This window comes from Typha angustifolia, chromosome 12 (assembly GCF_048772165.1).
Source record: "Typha angustifolia cultivar Huaian chromosome 12, ASM4877216v1, whole genome shotgun sequence".
Lineage (NCBI taxonomy): Eukaryota > Viridiplantae > Streptophyta > Magnoliopsida > Poales > Typhaceae > Typha > Typha angustifolia.
In genome coordinates, this window is record NC_133250.1 from 10,183,430 (window position 1) to 10,198,255 (window position 14,826).

A 14,826-nucleotide genomic window follows, 5' to 3' on the forward strand; every position below is an offset into this window, starting at 1 on the left:
AGGGTAATTCCATTATTTGATAGGATATTTTGTTGTCTATCGCACGTCCAATATATATGTTGCAAAGTGTTTGATGGCTAGATTATGAAGTCATTATTATGCCGTCCATTATGGTTATCAATGATTCAGACAACCTAATAATGTTTAAAATAAAGGTTTTATTTTATTTTATTTTTGCATATATACCCTTTAGAAAGAAATTATTTATTTGTCAATGTTTAAATTAAAAAAGATTTGACACTTATATGTAAATAAATATATATATGTATAATGGTAAGTTTAGAGGAACATATAAACAAATAAAAATAATTGTGAGGGACAAAGAAGGAAAACCCTCAAAAGGAAGATCCACTAGGCTCCAATTATTAGCTTATAGATAGAGATGATTCTAAAGCAGTCAAAAGTTAGCAGTGTGCCGTGTTTGATCACTTTATTAAGTTGATTGAGAGATGGAGTTAATAAGTAATTTGACACCTTTGAGCTTCATTTGAACTTAAATGGGGAATGATTAGTACATACAAGTGGAGTATTAAAACAGGATCTTACTTCTAGATCTATCAGAGATGAAACTATCATTTTACACATGTTAGTTGACTAATCGGTTTAACTTAGTCATAAAATTTGAGACTGTTTCATTTAATGTTTCTTAAAAATTATAGATGTTCTGGAGAGCTTAATGGAGTGGAAATTTTATTTTGTTTCACAAATCACTATAAAGGAATAGAAATTAAAAATACTAATTGGCCCTTAAAAAAATAAAAAGGTAACTACCACTTTCTACAATTTCAACCATTAGATCATATAGAATATCATACAATCATAATTGGTTGATTCCAAATACCAAAACCAATTTATTGTTCTATTGTATGTAATTTCCAAGAGCCATATTTCAACCAGGTAATCTATTTCCATGAGTTACATAGTGATACTGATGACAATCATTTTATAGGCATAAACTAGCATTATTAGATCTTCCAACAGAAAAAGCAAGGCATTGCAGTCAAAAAAAAAAAGAATGAAAAAAGAAAAGGATGAAGAGCATAATCCCTCAGAGTACAAAGAGACAATCCTGGTCCCAAGCCAGTGAAGCCACTAGCCTCTCGTGGCAAAGGACTTCATTTATTACATGGCCCATCTACAAAACTGCAGTGCAACTTAATCTCAGTCAAAATGACATCTCAGAGGGGACTAAAAGGGACTGATTTAGTTCATGCATCATCAAGAGCAAGAACGCCAGGAAGTGGCTTGCCTTCCAGCAACTCCAAGCTAGCACCACCTCCGGTTGAGATGTGACTCATCTTATCAGCAAGCCCGGCCTTCTCCACAGCTGCAACAGAGTCACCACCTCCGATGATGGTTGTGACTCCCTTTCCAGTAAGGTCAGCCAATTTCTTGGCAATGGCCTGTGCAAATGGAGAACATTATTCATTTGATATCAACAGGACGGAAAATGAAAGTCTAGGGCATTGAGTTTGTTAATAAAAGCTTACATCAGTTCCAGCGGCAAACTTCTCAAACTCAAACACACCCATGGGTCCATTCCAGATGATGGTCTTTGTGCTATCCAAAGCTTCGCTGAATGTGTTGATGGCGTCGGGGCCAATGTCCAGGCCCATCCAGCCATCAGGAATGCTAGACGCTGGCACAACCTGCAGAATACACCAGGATGTTGTTAGAACCAAGCATGCCATGTCCTAAAGTTTTTATTCAACATTCACATCTATAATCAGATGTCTAAGATATAAGATTACATCTACTCTATCAGCATATTTATGGCTACAAGTGCATAGTTAGACGAAGAAGACCAACAGAAAGTCCACCAGCAGAAACTATATTGCACTGTTTTCAGAAGATGAGAATTGCATTAGGGAGAGATTGTGTTACAGCTATTAGCTATATCTTTCCAGTGGACTATCAATCTCGTCCAGCATTGGTCAAGCATGCATCTCTTCTGCTATACAAGGAATCCAACGTTACTGTGGTAAAACACATCTCTATATTTTTATTTAAAAAGAAAAAAATAATGGTTTGAAAATTTGGCCAAAATGGATTGGTGCCCACCAAGATCGATCTGAAAAGATAGGTGAAACCATAGGTGAAACCATGCAGTTTCAGCCAAAACATGGATGCCATGGCCGAAACAAGTTTTTCTGCTCACCTTCAGGGTTTGTAAAATAAAATATCTATCACAGCTATAACTATATTGTTAACGGACTATTATGGTGACAGATTATGTTTTAGGTCTGAAATTAGACCAAATATTTTCCATTCTTGGTACTATAAGCAGCTTAAATTTAAATTCTTTCTAATCAGCATTGGTTTATCCTAATTCCTAAATGGTTAATAGCAATTCTCCCACAATGGCAATAATTGTATATGTTTTGGTAGTGTAAGCATTATTAAGCATCATTTATAGAAACTATATATAATAACAGCTGTACTTACTCCCCATTAACGAAATGATCTACCTTATATCATCGAATTTGTTTCCTATTAATGACAATATGTATATATTTTGTAGCATAACATTAACTTCTCCTAATGATACTTGCATAAGTAACATGGCCTCAATTTATTTGGAAGTATGGTAACAATAATAAATACTCTAATTAGCAGCAATAAATTTGGTAACATCAACATTAGTTTCTCCTAATTATTGATCAATAACAGTAAACGTATTTACTGGTATTTTTAATGCTCTTTTCAAAAGTTTGTGCTACTTTTTAGAATTTTTCAGAACTTCTTTGAATTTTTATTTAAAAAATAACCAAGAAAAACGAAACTCCAAAATGGATCAAAACTACAAACATAACAAATCCATGATGATCACATCAAAATTCACCATTTCAACTTCGCAATGGTGAAGTACGGTTAGAGTTGTTAGCCATATTATTCATGACATCCTAAAACCAGGAAACACAATAAACAGAAGTAGAGGAACAAACCTTGCTGTTAGCATCTGCAGCAAACTTGTCAGCTACTACAACATCCGTAGGAAGCATGAGAGCTACACCTTTAGACTTCGCCTTTTCGATAAGTGTTGTCGCAAGGTCAAGCTTGTCTTCCTCAACAAGGGATGAGCCAACAGAATAACCCTGTGCTTTGTAGAATGTAAAGATCATTCCACCGCCAAGGATAAGGACATCAACCTTTTCCAACAGGGACTCTATCACTCCAATCTTGGTTGACACCTTGGATCCCCCAACAATGGCAGCAAACGGTTTCTTAGGGTTCGCGACAGCCCCAACAAGATAATCAAGTTCCTAATCATAGAGATAGAATTCAGTGCTAACAGAAAATTCACAAAACAAGTAGAGAGCCACCAAATGTATTTGCATACGATGCAAAATGTCATATTTTACCATATTTGAAAGAAACTTAGAAAAACTCGTAAATAGATGTAATGATTCACATTATGATACTACAGGAACTTGAAGCATATCCATAAAATAGTTTTCAGATATTGCTAATTGACAGAATAGAATATATTGGCCTTCAAAGAGATAAATTTAATATTTGTGCAGAATTCCAAATCATAAATGAACAAACTACTCAAAATGAAAGGACAACATAATTAATTGCAAAATGTGTAAAGACTGGAAACATGCCTTCTGCATCAGGAAACCAGCAACAGCTGGCTTCACGAACTTTGTGACTCCCTCAGTTGAAGCATGAGCTCTATGAGCCGTGCCAAATGCATCATTTACATAAAGGTCGGCGAGCGACGCTAACTTCTGTGCAAACTCGGGCACATTCTTCTCTTCTTCCTTATAAAACCTCACGTTTTCAAGAAGGATAACACCTCCTTCGGGTAGTACAGCCACCAATTTTTCAACTTCCTCACCAATAGAGTCATTTGCCATGACGACCTAATTTCCAGTATCAAGGGATCAGGAAAAAATCAACCTATATTACAATTTTAAAACTACAATTACTGGGCTCAACGGCAGGTCTACATACATCAACTCCAAGAAGCTCAGATAATCTTGGCACCAGAGGCTTCAGGCTGTACTTTGGGGTGACGCCTTTCGGGCGGCCCTGGAGTATCAAAACCACATCCATCAGTTCATCATCACTCAAAAAGGAAGCAAAATCCAAAGAAACATACTATACTAGAAGCTAAACAATATAAAACTGAAATCAAGTAGCTGATCAAATAGCAAATCTTTAATATTATGTAATCATATTATACCATTTTCAGTGTCTTTATAGCCAAGCTGTTCAACTTCAAAAAAAACAGACTGTAGCATCTTATTCATAAGATTCAACTCATTGTCCAAGTAAACCCACCATTACTTAATCTAGACAGTAAACTTGCAGATAGAACTAATTCAATTAGCATATTAACTTAAAACTGCATGCTGAACTTTATTGAACTCAGATGGAAGCTTCAATTAAGTGGACTACATGCATACTACTTCCGTCTATTATGAGGCCATGTGATTTACCAAACAACCATAACAAATTGCACCTCCAATGTTCTTTACATGTACTAGATCCGTCCATTCTTTAAAATAATAACACTTTGCAAAACAGATCCACATCAACAAGAGATACAAATCTTCAAACTTTCCAGATGATAAGATTAATCAACATGCACAAAAGAACCACTACAGAAAAAAAGAGTCAAATTTTGGATCAGAACAACGAAAAACGAAGGAATAGTAAGGACATAGAAGAAGAAACCTCACCAGATGGCTGCAAAGGATAACCTTGGCCCCGTTCCCCATCAAGTACTTGATGGTCGGGACGGCGGCGCGGATCCGGGTGTCGTCCGTAATCTTCTGGTTGTCATCCAAGGGCACGTTAAGATCCACCCTCACGAACACCCTCTTCCCCTTGAGATCGGCTTCCTTGAGATCCCCAACGCTCCTCTTCGTGGCCATTTTTCCACCAAATGAACCGGTACAAGAGCCTCAAATCCTAAGAAAAGAGAGATCTAATCCGATCACGAAAAACCCAAAAAAAGAGATCTCACAAGAAAAGGACGTAATAGATCGATCTATCAGGAGAGAGCGTAGAGGAAACGTAGCAGCGGTAAAGAGACGAGCGGCGCACTAAAAAGGAGGTGCCTTTTTCCAGAAGGAGAAGGAGGCGTATTTTACGATGGCAATGCTAACGTGCGCTGGAGTGGTATAATCGCATATTCTCCTGTTCTAGAGGGTTCTAGCGACCCCACCGTTGGTTTGACCGCCTTATCAAATGGGCTAAAACTGAACGGCTGAGATCCAGTTATTTAAGTAAATATCGAGGATTCGACGGCTGAGATTACTTCTGGTGTGTGGTCTGAGTTGCTCCATTTAGGGTCCGAATGACGTGGACCAAAAAAGAAAAAAAAAACTTTATTAGAGACCTAATATGAAGTCAATAGATTTGGATTTCAAAGTCATATTCTATTAATTAATCATATTTTTTTCAATAATTTTAACTCAGATAATTAAATTTGACAACTAATTAACTCCTTTATTAAAATAAACTAATGCAAATTTTAACATGGACCTTTTTATTTTATTTTTTTGTGATACTTTACCATCTTTTAACTATCCAATACTTCTTTAGTCTCCCCCTCAGAAGCTATTAACTAATAATCTCAAACAACCATCTTACCCTTAGATATTTCTTCTTCTTTTATTCCAAAGTAAGAGTTAAATGCTCTAGAGCACCTAAAATTAATCACATGATATTTTATAATAATAAAAATAATAATTGGATATAATCAAACACAAGTACCATTTCAAAGGTTTCATGCAATTAAGGCATTCCATGTATCACTGAAAAATAAATTAGAGGTCAACATGAAGAGGGGCAAATAGTTCAGGATCTAGATGTTATTATTACCTTCCAATAGGATCTTCCAGAGTATTAGCACATATAATTGACCCACTTCTTTGAATGATATATATATATATATGTCAAGTATGCAACTCATTCTCACGTCTCCTTCACAATTAAACTTCAATCAAATATATAATGTCAAAGACATGCATGGCCTCCCTCTCTCTCCCTTTGTCTCCATCAGCCCACAGTTTCAAGACCAGCAACAATGAACTGCAAATGGTTTGCACCAAACTTTGGTGCCACCTTTTGCCTCTTCATGCAGTCTTGGAGCCACCCACGTACACGTATTATTATCCTCCAATTCACATCCAACCCTCCATGTCCTATTTTATATTCCACTTAGTTAATGAATTATAGGAACATATACTCTAAGTTCTTGCCTATATAAACCATCTATCTCATTTTGTTTCAAACCCATCCTCATCTCCTGAGCAATAGAGACTATATATATATATATAACTGACATGGCATTCTCCAAGGGTATGGTAGCCTTCACCAGAGAGCAAGAGGCCCTTGTCTTGGATGCATGGAATGAGATGAAGGATGACGCTGCGACCATCGGCTTAAACTTCTACTTGAGGTGCATTCCATTTAACTTTTAATTCATTACAATATTCTTACGTACCTTATATACGTATATGTATATATATTTTGCCATAATAGGATCTTCGAGATTGTTCCATCTGCGAGGAAGAAGTTCTCCTTCCTCAGCGACTCAGATGAGCCCCTCAGCAAGAACCCTAAGCTCAAAGCCCATGCCATGAATGTGTTCGTCATGGTTCGACGACTATATCTTTCCTTTCTTTTCTTTTTTTACTTTAGATATATGCATGGCTAGATACTGTCTTCTTACGTAAATTTTGTTGTGATTTTATGTGAGCATAGACATGTGAGTCAGCTACAATGCTGAGGAAGACTGGGAAAGTCACTGTGGGAAACATTACGCTGAAGAAGTTAGGAGGTGTTCATACCAAGGCTGGCGTTGCTGGTTTACATTTTGAGGTATGTATCATTTGTCCAGATAATTATTAGATAGATAGTAATTAAATGCAGTTAACTTGAAAGTTTTGGACATAGTTATAGACATCTTTGCTCTTGTACGTAGGTGCTTAAGTTTGCATTACTGGAGACTATAAAGGAGGCAGTTCCATATATGTGGTCTCCTGAAATGGAGGAGGCCTGGGGAGTAGCTTATGATCATCTTGCTGCAGCTATACAAGCTGAGATGTAATTAACTCAGCTTAATTGCTCCCACGAGGATTGCTAAAGTTTGAGCTTCTGCACTGTTGAGCATTTGTTGTTGGTGTTGTTGTATTTTTTAAATTGAATAAGTTGTTCATGTGTTCATGTTTGCATGAACAATGTAACATTTGGTCTTTGTCTATCCAAGAATAGAAGACGGCATCTCTTAATCGTGACTGAATTTATTTAGTTTACAAATATCGAGTTCAAGTGTTAAATATGGGGTTAATTATATCTTAACCCAATCGGTTATCGAACTATTTAAATATATCACTAAAGTTTCCTTCGTGGATATTTTATTAAAAAATTTAATAAAAATAATCTTACAATTTTGAGTAATTTAATAAGTAGATAAAATATCTCATATTCCTATTATAATCTTTCATCTTAGTATTTCAAAATATCACTAAAAAATTTGCATCTAAAAGGCAAAATGAAGAGAAAGTTAGGGCATTTTATTCGTCTAATTAGTTAGTTAATTTTTTAATATTTTTTAACAAAACTCTTAATCAAGAAGACTTAGTGATGTAATTAAATAATTCACTGAGTGTATGTATCCATTTTCTTCTTTACTATTTTATAAAAAGTCACAAACATTGGTTTAGTTAAACAATTAAGACAGTGTAAAAGTGATAGATAATAATAATTGAGACGGTTAACAACTCTTAAAATTGATATAGAGATCCCAAGCTTAGATCCTTTTGTGCTACGACATCTAGATTACTTTTCAAACGATTATAAAGGTTTGAAGAATATATTGCCAATTGTGATATTCGAAAGAATTTTAGAGAAACTTATGAATTATTCCAATAGAAATTAGAAAAAAGGATCGAATTGTAAATAGTGAATTGTTAGGGTGTGAACAGTAACATTCCCGACCATTTTTCAAGCGATATAGTTCGAAGAAAACCGAGATATTTTCACGCTCCTATTCCGGTTCCATATGCTCCGATAGCCCGATGCCTTCTCCCTGCGCTTCTCTCTCCTCCACCAATCTCCGCTTTGCCTTCTCCAAACCCCTAAAGATCTCACCTTTCCCTCGTAATCTCTCAATTTGTAGAAACCCATCTCGCCTCTGCGTCAAATCCATCAAAGAATGGCGCGAATACGAGGACGCGGTGAGGGATAAGGACCTCTCGAGGGCCCTTCGCTTCCTCAAATCCGTGGAGTTGTCTTCTTCTCCGGTGGATGCGATGGGTTCTTCATCCTCGTCGGTGTTGTACTCCCCAGGTTGGTCGAGGCCGGAGAGGGATTGGGAGGTGTTGGACACCTGCTTGAATGCGGACGATATGAGGCTTGTCGGGAGCGCCTACGCCTTTCTCCAGGATCGTGGGATATTACCCAACTTTGGGAAATGCAAGAACATTGGTATATTTTTGTTCTTGATCTTATGGCATGATGAAAATTTTGGTACTTGCAAAAATTTTATGCATTATTCGTAATGGTTTTCTTGCTATGCAGTGATAATAAGGTTTAATAACTAGAGAGTTGGGGTGTAATCGAGCCTAGCTCTGATCAGGCTTGAATTGAAAACAATTTTGAGCCTAGATTTATGATCAAGCTTGAATTGAATCATTTCAATTCGAGCTCGAGTTGATCAATAAATAATTTCAAGCCAAATTTCGAGATCAATCAAACTTGAATTAAATTAAGTTTAATTTAGGCTTGAATTAAACTTAAAATGTGACATAATTCAAAAAATATAAATATTACAATACATAAACTATTAGAAATATCTGTATGTAAAAAAAATAGGATCAGAATTCAGGACTAAATTCTACAAGATCAAATGACATAACAATCCACTTAAGTAACTTTTAGAATATAATAAAAGTATAGTATAGTATAGAAAGTATTACTCATATTATATATATTATAATTATTTTTAGCCTTATCGAGCCCATTTAATTAAGCCAGCTCGTGATCAAGCTTGGTTTGAAATTATTTGCAAGCCTATTTTGAAGATCAAGCTTGGCTCAGATCATTTTTTAGCTGAGCTTGATCGAACCTGCTTGATTATTTTGACAGCCCTACTAGAGAGTTTATTTCATATAGAATCTAAGTGATTTCTGTCATCATAACGATCATAGTTTAATATATCATTTATTGCCGACAAGATTAATATGACCACTTTTCCTCTTTTTGCCTATTAGAAAGGTTGTTTGCTTTGTTACATTCTCGTGTTTTTATTAAAAGGTTCATTAAGCTCATTTCAGAGTGAATTATTCATTGTTTAGTTCTGCTGGTTCTTACCAATTCTTTTTTTCTTCCTTCTCATGCTACAGTTCTAGAGGGACCAAGGGATGTCACCCCTTCATTGTTAAGAGAGTCAACTGGTTTGGAAGGTGAGATATCTAAAGTGACTCTTTCCTACTCTCAGCCTTCTGACTTTTTGGAAATCTTTGGAACTTAATAGCACTGTTCTTTAGAGGATAACTATGTTAGAATTTGGAAAACTTCTTAGTTTTGCATTTCATATAAAGTACATTGCTGTTTAGTGTTGGTTTTAGTATAACTCGTCTATTAGTTCAAATGGAAGCATTTTCATCTGCCCCTTTTCTGTAGCGAGTATTGGAGTGCATACTTTTCCTTTCCGGTCTAATTCTGAATCAAGTTGGTCTCGTTTTAGAATGACCTTTTTCTGATATTTGCAGCTGCTAAGCTTGCGCCAAAGAAGTGGGGCCTTACTGGAACTTCTAGAATAGTGTTGATTGCTTCTCTTGGTGGCATATCTTTCTTGCTCTCCCAAGGAATAGATATCCGACCTAACTTGGCTGCCATATTGGGATTAGCAGCACTGGATGCAATTTTTCTTGGTGGCAGCTGTCTTGCTCAGATATCAAGTTTTTGGCCCCCGTATAAGCGCCGTATTCTTGTTCATGAAGCTGGACATCTCCTTACTGGTATTTTTTTTTTCTCTTGCATTAGTCCTTTTTGCTTATTCAAGTTAATAGAGGAAATGTATAACCTCATCCATTATATTTATAGCTTATCTAATGGGTTGCCCGATACGAGGAGTGATTTTAGATCCATTTGTGGCTATGCAAATGGGAATTCAAGGCCAGGTAACTTAGGATAGTTTTACATTTTAATAATATGTTTATTAAGTGAAGTAATTTCTAGCGTTTTTCTGCGCTGCAATAGAAACTAAGTTATTAACCACTCTTAAGAAAATACATTAGCAAGACAGCTAAAATATAACAAAGTACATAAAGTACTTGCTAATTTCAAGTCTTTCAACTTCAACCAATGAGTGTTAGTTACTGACTTAAGCTCTTCTTAAGAAAATATCCATATGCACATCATTTCATACTTTCATTCTATTCTGTAGGCAGGAACTCAGTTTTGGGATGAAAAGATGGAAAATGAACTTGCAGAAGGCCGCCTAAGCAGTACTGCTTTTGACAGGTACATAGATTTATTGATGGTCATAGGCCCAATAGACACAAGATTGGTTCTTTGTTTCTGTGAATCTAATTGATTACTCAGCTCTCAGGTACTGTATGATACTTTTTGCTGGAATTGCTTCTGAAGCTCTTGTTTATGGGGAGGCAGAAGGTGGAGAAAATGATGAGAATTTGTTCAGGAGTATCAGTGTTCTTCTGCAACCTCCTTTGACTATTTCACAGGTCTATACATCATTCTTTGATTTGTATCTGAATCAATATCTTAGCTGTTACTGTATTAACTCTTTGTTACCTATGTTGCAGATGTCAAACCAAGCCCGGTGGTCTGTTCTGCAATCATACAACCTCCTGAAGTGGCACAAGAAAGCCCACAGAGCTGCTGTTAAAGCTTTAGAAAGTGGGCATAGTCTTAGTGTAGTCATCAGGAGGATTGAAGAAGCCATGTCCTCTGTCAGCTGACATGAGGACTTTTGTCATATGTAATGGTCCATTTCGGATGGTTCTTATTCAAGTAATATTGGCAGTGTCTTCCTTACAAGCTTCAAGTGATGAATTATTCCCCTGATTCTAGTCATGGCAGAAAGGCACAAAATCTCCATATGCTGTGTATGGATTGCCTTGGTTCTACTGTTGTTGATTTATACCAAGGAGTTCACACTGTCATTGTTGAGAGAAGAAGGCTCTTGCTTCATGGGAGATCCCGTGAATCACTGGGAGAATTTGATTAGAGCTCGAAGAACAAAAAGAAATTTGATTTGATAGAAGATTTAAGCATCCAAACTTCTCAAATATTTTATAAGAGAGTGAAATGTTGATAGTGCTGGATCAAGAGAGAAGAAATGATTAAGTCTTGCTTAACTGTATCTTTTTTTCTTCTTTCAATTTCATACCTTGTATATTTTTCCTGTTCTTTTGTGCGTCACACTTTTTTTGTTATACAACTTAGTAACTCCAAGCCAGGAAGTGTTTAACTGCCTCAATATATATCAAGATCTTCCCATCTGAGTAATTCACTATTATTACCCTGGACTTCACTTTATGTACTATGATTGATAACATATAATAGCTGAAAACTCCATCATGCATTTGTAAATGTAAATCTTGTTGCAATACCTGGAATATGATATACATGTCTTTATGATTATGCATGTACAAGATAATCTCCATAACATAACAAGACTTTGCATTGTATGACATATATGTATTACATATCATTCCCCAAAATATTTATTGGCATAAGCATCACAGCATCCATGATTCATTCCAATATTTCTTGCCATAGCTTTCGTACTGATATTTCTGAATCGCATATACCAATCATCTGGCAGAGGGATTTGGCCTTTATACTGTCAAGCTTAGCTAGAACTTTAGGAGCATATTTGGTAATTGCTGTCTTGCACTGCAACCAAAATATCTCATCAAATTTATCAGTGTTAGGATAGAATTGTGAATGATTTAATTCAGTGGTTGTACTTACAGCTTGCTCATCCTTCTCTATTTCTTCACAGTAGTCGATAAGCACATCTATCAACTTAGCCTACAAAAGTTAAGATATTAATATATTATATCAGACAGACATGAAAAAAAAGGTGAAAATATATGCAAATTTAATCAGGTTCAGGTGAAGAGCTACCTTCATCTTTGGCTGCTTCATTTTCTTCTTAAGATCCTTAATAGCTCTATGGCAAGGTCCACAGCCTCTCAGATCCAGTGGCTGAAACAAACCTTAGTCACTAGTGTATGTAAAGCTTTTACTACATTTCCATCTAAATACATTGTCTGGCCAGTGTTTAAGGATATATAACATTAACTTATGGATCATAACATTATTGCTGAAGTTTTGTGGTATGAATTCTGTGGATTAAACCAATTTTGCTTACTGGCTGAAACATCTTGCTCTCTTCTGTGAGGGTGTTGCCAGTGCAGAGCTCTGTTTCCTTGCATAGGCTATCTTCATGGAAGAGCTCTTGAAAGAACAATCTGGTGTGATTAACATAAATTTCCGATGCTTCTAAACACTGCGAAAAATGAAAGAAGCAGTATGAAGTATAAATTTGTGGCAAGATAATTTTCATGAATAGAGTGTCTGGAGTCTGCTACCTTAGCTTCCAGATCTGCTGGTAGAACATGGCATACTTCGACTGAGAGTCTGTTGGCTTCTTTGAACAACTTTGCGTTGCTTAAGATTTTTTCGGCTTTCCTTGAAGTCTCCAAGCATGAAACACAGGTAGGTTTTCTTGGTACAACTTTCATAGATAATCAACCACAAGCATTAGTATTCTTCCTAATTAATTCATAATATGGAATAGTTCCAAACTATATCTGAATTTTGATTTACTTCACTTTTACCTCCCTGTTTTCTTTTCTTTCCAACAATGTATTAGATTTGAAGCCTTTACAAGATAAAGAAATGAGAGGTTGAAATAGGTTTCCAACAGTAGCTAGTACTTACTCTCATCTACTAACATGGCATTGAACATTGCAAACTTATCTCCCAGTAAGATGGTGAACAGAATTGTGAAGCACCAACATACTTTCATCTCCATCCTAGCTGCAAGTGATCCACAAGATCAGCTAAAATTGGAGATTTTCTTGTAATCAAGTAAAGAGCTAGCAAATAAAAGCCAGAATTATCAAGCTCTATTCAAATCTATATTTAGGCTTGCAAATTACAAAACCAAGTTTAGTCTGCTAAAATGATAATAAAAATCTTGGATTTAGCTAAATATTAGCTTTTAATTATCAGCACTATATTCTCTGAAAATCAAACATTCAAAGACTATAGATTTAAGTATTTAACAAAAAGTTTGAAAGAAACATAAATGTAATGAAGCCCTAATTCTAAACATAAAAACTAAGCTGATGAGAAACATCTTACCAATATTAATTCAAGAGACTTCTTAGGGGATGTTTAGTGTAATTGTGATGGCTAGCAATTTGGAAAGCTATAAATAAACACCATCTCCATAGAGATCCTCTTCCCTTCTCTTGTATTCCTCTCATCATTTACAAGTGCATAGGATGCAAACATGCATTATTGAATATATTGCATCCATAATTGATTGCTAATGCACAAGTTGATATTGGTTGCTTCTGTACCCCAAAAATTGCACAAGAACACCAGAGAACATCTGAGGGCCTCAAACAGGCTTTAGGTAATAACTCATGTAAATCTTATATTCTTGTCAAAGATGAGATTGCAAACAAATTTGATTTCAAACATTTAGTTTAATTATTAAGCGTATCATGGTTCAGTGAGACAATATCTATCTATCTTTCGAGGCATAGTATCTATTCAAATGAATAATGAAAATAAAAAGTATGCATCAAATTAATTTTTTGTTCTGTCCATAGGTAGTCAATTAATATTATTTCAAGGAAGAACCAACTTTTGTAGTTAAATAAAACCCAAGAGAGTATATAAAGGGGAAAAAGAGAAGGGAGAAAAGGAAGGCAGCAAAAACTATGTAGATAAGGATTGAGAGACAGATCAAAACGTTCGTCTGACTCGAAAATGGAGAATAAACCAAAAACATTGATAGCCCAGTCGAAAGCGATGCTTGAGGATAAGAATCTATATATATAATTTATTTTATTTTAATAGAATATAAGAGGCCATAAAATTTATATGAGCATAATAAAAATTATTAAAACTTATATAATTATTAATTGATACACATCATAAACCGGCACGAGATCACGTGCCGAAATTTAAAACTTAAAATAAAGGGCAATTTTTGGTCAAAACCATCGAGGTTTTTGACATTTTTGTCCATTTTTCTCACCTACCTCTGAATTTAGAAAGAAGCTTTGTGACGTAGAACGTATAAAAATAATAAATTCTTCACAAAAGAAAATTACTTTTTTCAACTAATTCGTATAAATTATAAAACATATTTAATTTTTTTATATTAAGATTAACGATTGTGTTTGTTGAACAATTACAGATAACTTACAACTACGCATCAGTTATGAACTATAAATAAAAAATTTGTAGAAAAATTTTAATTTTAAATATATATATATATTAAAAATAAATTAAATGTAATTTCTCCGATGGTAATTTTATAATTTTTAGGAGAGTATATATAGAGAGATACTTAGCTCCCGATTATTTTAAGAATAATTTTTTAATTTTAGAATAGTACTTTTTAATTCAAAAAAATAGCTAAATATTATAATAATCTCATTCTAGAATATAAATAATATTCATTAAAATTATACCATATACTACACATTAACTCAATTACTAATTTCTCTTTAATATTTATTCGATTAACTTTATATTTATAAATAAATATATATATATATATTATATCATATTAAAGATAATTATTAT

General features: G+C 34.8%; 5 protein-coding genes across 5 annotated transcripts in view; 3 read left to right on the forward strand and 2 right to left on the reverse strand.

The window, feature by feature from the left end:
- The window catches only part of LOC140771950 (protein CYSTEINE-RICH TRANSMEMBRANE MODULE 9-like), a 97,977-nt gene that overhangs the window by 34,704 nt on the left and 48,447 nt on the right, over positions 1–14,826 (forward strand). The gene's annotated exons all lie outside the window — the stretch shown is intronic.
- On the reverse strand, positions 1,017–5,068 carry LOC140771940 (phosphoglycerate kinase 3, cytosolic). The gene is made up of 6 exons (XM_073113788.1): positions 4,692–5,068; positions 3,961–4,038; positions 3,609–3,869; positions 2,946–3,263; positions 1,491–1,649; positions 1,017–1,403 (listed from the first exon to the last, which is right to left on the reverse strand). Exons 1-6 carry the CDS (start codon positions 4,884–4,886, stop codon positions 1,209–1,211), a joined length of 1,206 nt encoding a protein of 401 aa, XP_072969889.1. The 5' UTR covers positions 4,887–5,068; the 3' UTR covers positions 1,017–1,208.
- Positions 6,303–7,138, forward strand: LOC140772520 (anaerobic nitrite reductase AHB1-like). Its single transcript, XM_073114630.1, has 4 exons — positions 6,303–6,418; positions 6,502–6,616; positions 6,724–6,840; positions 6,944–7,138. Exons 1-4 carry the CDS (start codon positions 6,303–6,305, stop codon positions 7,067–7,069), a joined length of 474 nt encoding a protein of 157 aa, XP_072970731.1. The 3' UTR covers positions 7,070–7,138.
- On the forward strand, positions 7,998–11,506 carry LOC140772652 (uncharacterized). Its single transcript, XM_073114819.1, has 7 exons — positions 7,998–8,448; positions 9,366–9,425; positions 9,735–9,983; positions 10,069–10,145; positions 10,412–10,488; positions 10,577–10,709; positions 10,791–11,506. Exons 1-7 carry the CDS (start codon positions 8,040–8,042, stop codon positions 10,944–10,946), a joined length of 1,161 nt encoding a protein of 386 aa, XP_072970920.1. The 5' UTR covers positions 7,998–8,039; the 3' UTR covers positions 10,947–11,506.
- Positions 11,606–13,486, reverse strand: LOC140772653 (uncharacterized). Its single transcript, XM_073114820.1, has 7 exons — positions 13,366–13,486; positions 12,940–13,038; positions 12,588–12,733; positions 12,368–12,505; positions 12,121–12,201; positions 11,965–12,024; positions 11,606–11,886 (listed from the first exon to the last, which is right to left on the reverse strand). The coding sequence occupies exons 2-7, from the start codon at positions 13,031–13,033 to the stop codon at positions 11,746–11,748; spliced, it is 660 nt and encodes a 219-aa protein (XP_072970921.1). The 5' UTR covers positions 13,034–13,038; positions 13,366–13,486; the 3' UTR covers positions 11,606–11,745.

Coding starts and splice junctions, on each gene's coding strand:
- LOC140771940 (XM_073113788.1), bottom strand. CDS start 4,886: ATGGCCACGAAGAGGAGCGTTGGGGATCTCAAGGAAGCCGATCTCAAG. Junction 3,870..3,960: donor CTGAGCTTCTTGGAGTTGAT/GTATGTAGACCT, acceptor ACTGGAAATTAG/GTCGTCATGGCAAATGACTC. Junction 1,404..1,490: donor AGTTTGCCGCTGGAACTGAT/GTAAGCTTTTAT, acceptor CCATTTGCACAG/GCCATTGCCAAGAAATTGGC.
- LOC140772520 (XM_073114630.1), top strand. CDS start 6,303: ATGGCATTCTCCAAGGGTATGGTAGCCTTCACCAGAGAGCAAGAGGCC. Junction 6,419..6,501: donor GGCTTAAACTTCTACTTGAG/GTGCATTCCATT, acceptor TTGCCATAATAG/GATCTTCGAGATTGTTCCAT. Junction 6,841..6,943: donor TTGCTGGTTTACATTTTGAG/GTATGTATCATT, acceptor TCTTGTACGTAG/GTGCTTAAGTTTGCATTACT.
- LOC140772652 (XM_073114819.1), top strand. CDS start 8,040: ATGCCTTCTCCCTGCGCTTCTCTCTCCTCCACCAATCTCCGCTTTGCC. Junction 8,449..9,365: donor TGGGAAATGCAAGAACATTG/GTATATTTTTGT, acceptor CTCATGCTACAG/TTCTAGAGGGACCAAGGGAT. Junction 10,489..10,576: donor AGCAGTACTGCTTTTGACAG/GTACATAGATTT, acceptor CTCAGCTCTCAG/GTACTGTATGATACTTTTTG.
- LOC140772653 (XM_073114820.1), bottom strand. CDS start 13,033: ATGGAGATGAAAGTATGTTGGTGCTTCACAATTCTGTTCACCATCTTA. Junction 12,506..12,587: donor CAGCAGATCTGGAAGCTAAG/GTAGCAGACTCC, acceptor CATTTTTCGCAG/TGTTTAGAAGCATCGGAAAT. Junction 12,202..12,367: donor AGAGCAAGATGTTTCAGCCA/GTAAGCAAAATT, acceptor GGTTTGTTTCAG/CCACTGGATCTGAGAGGCTG.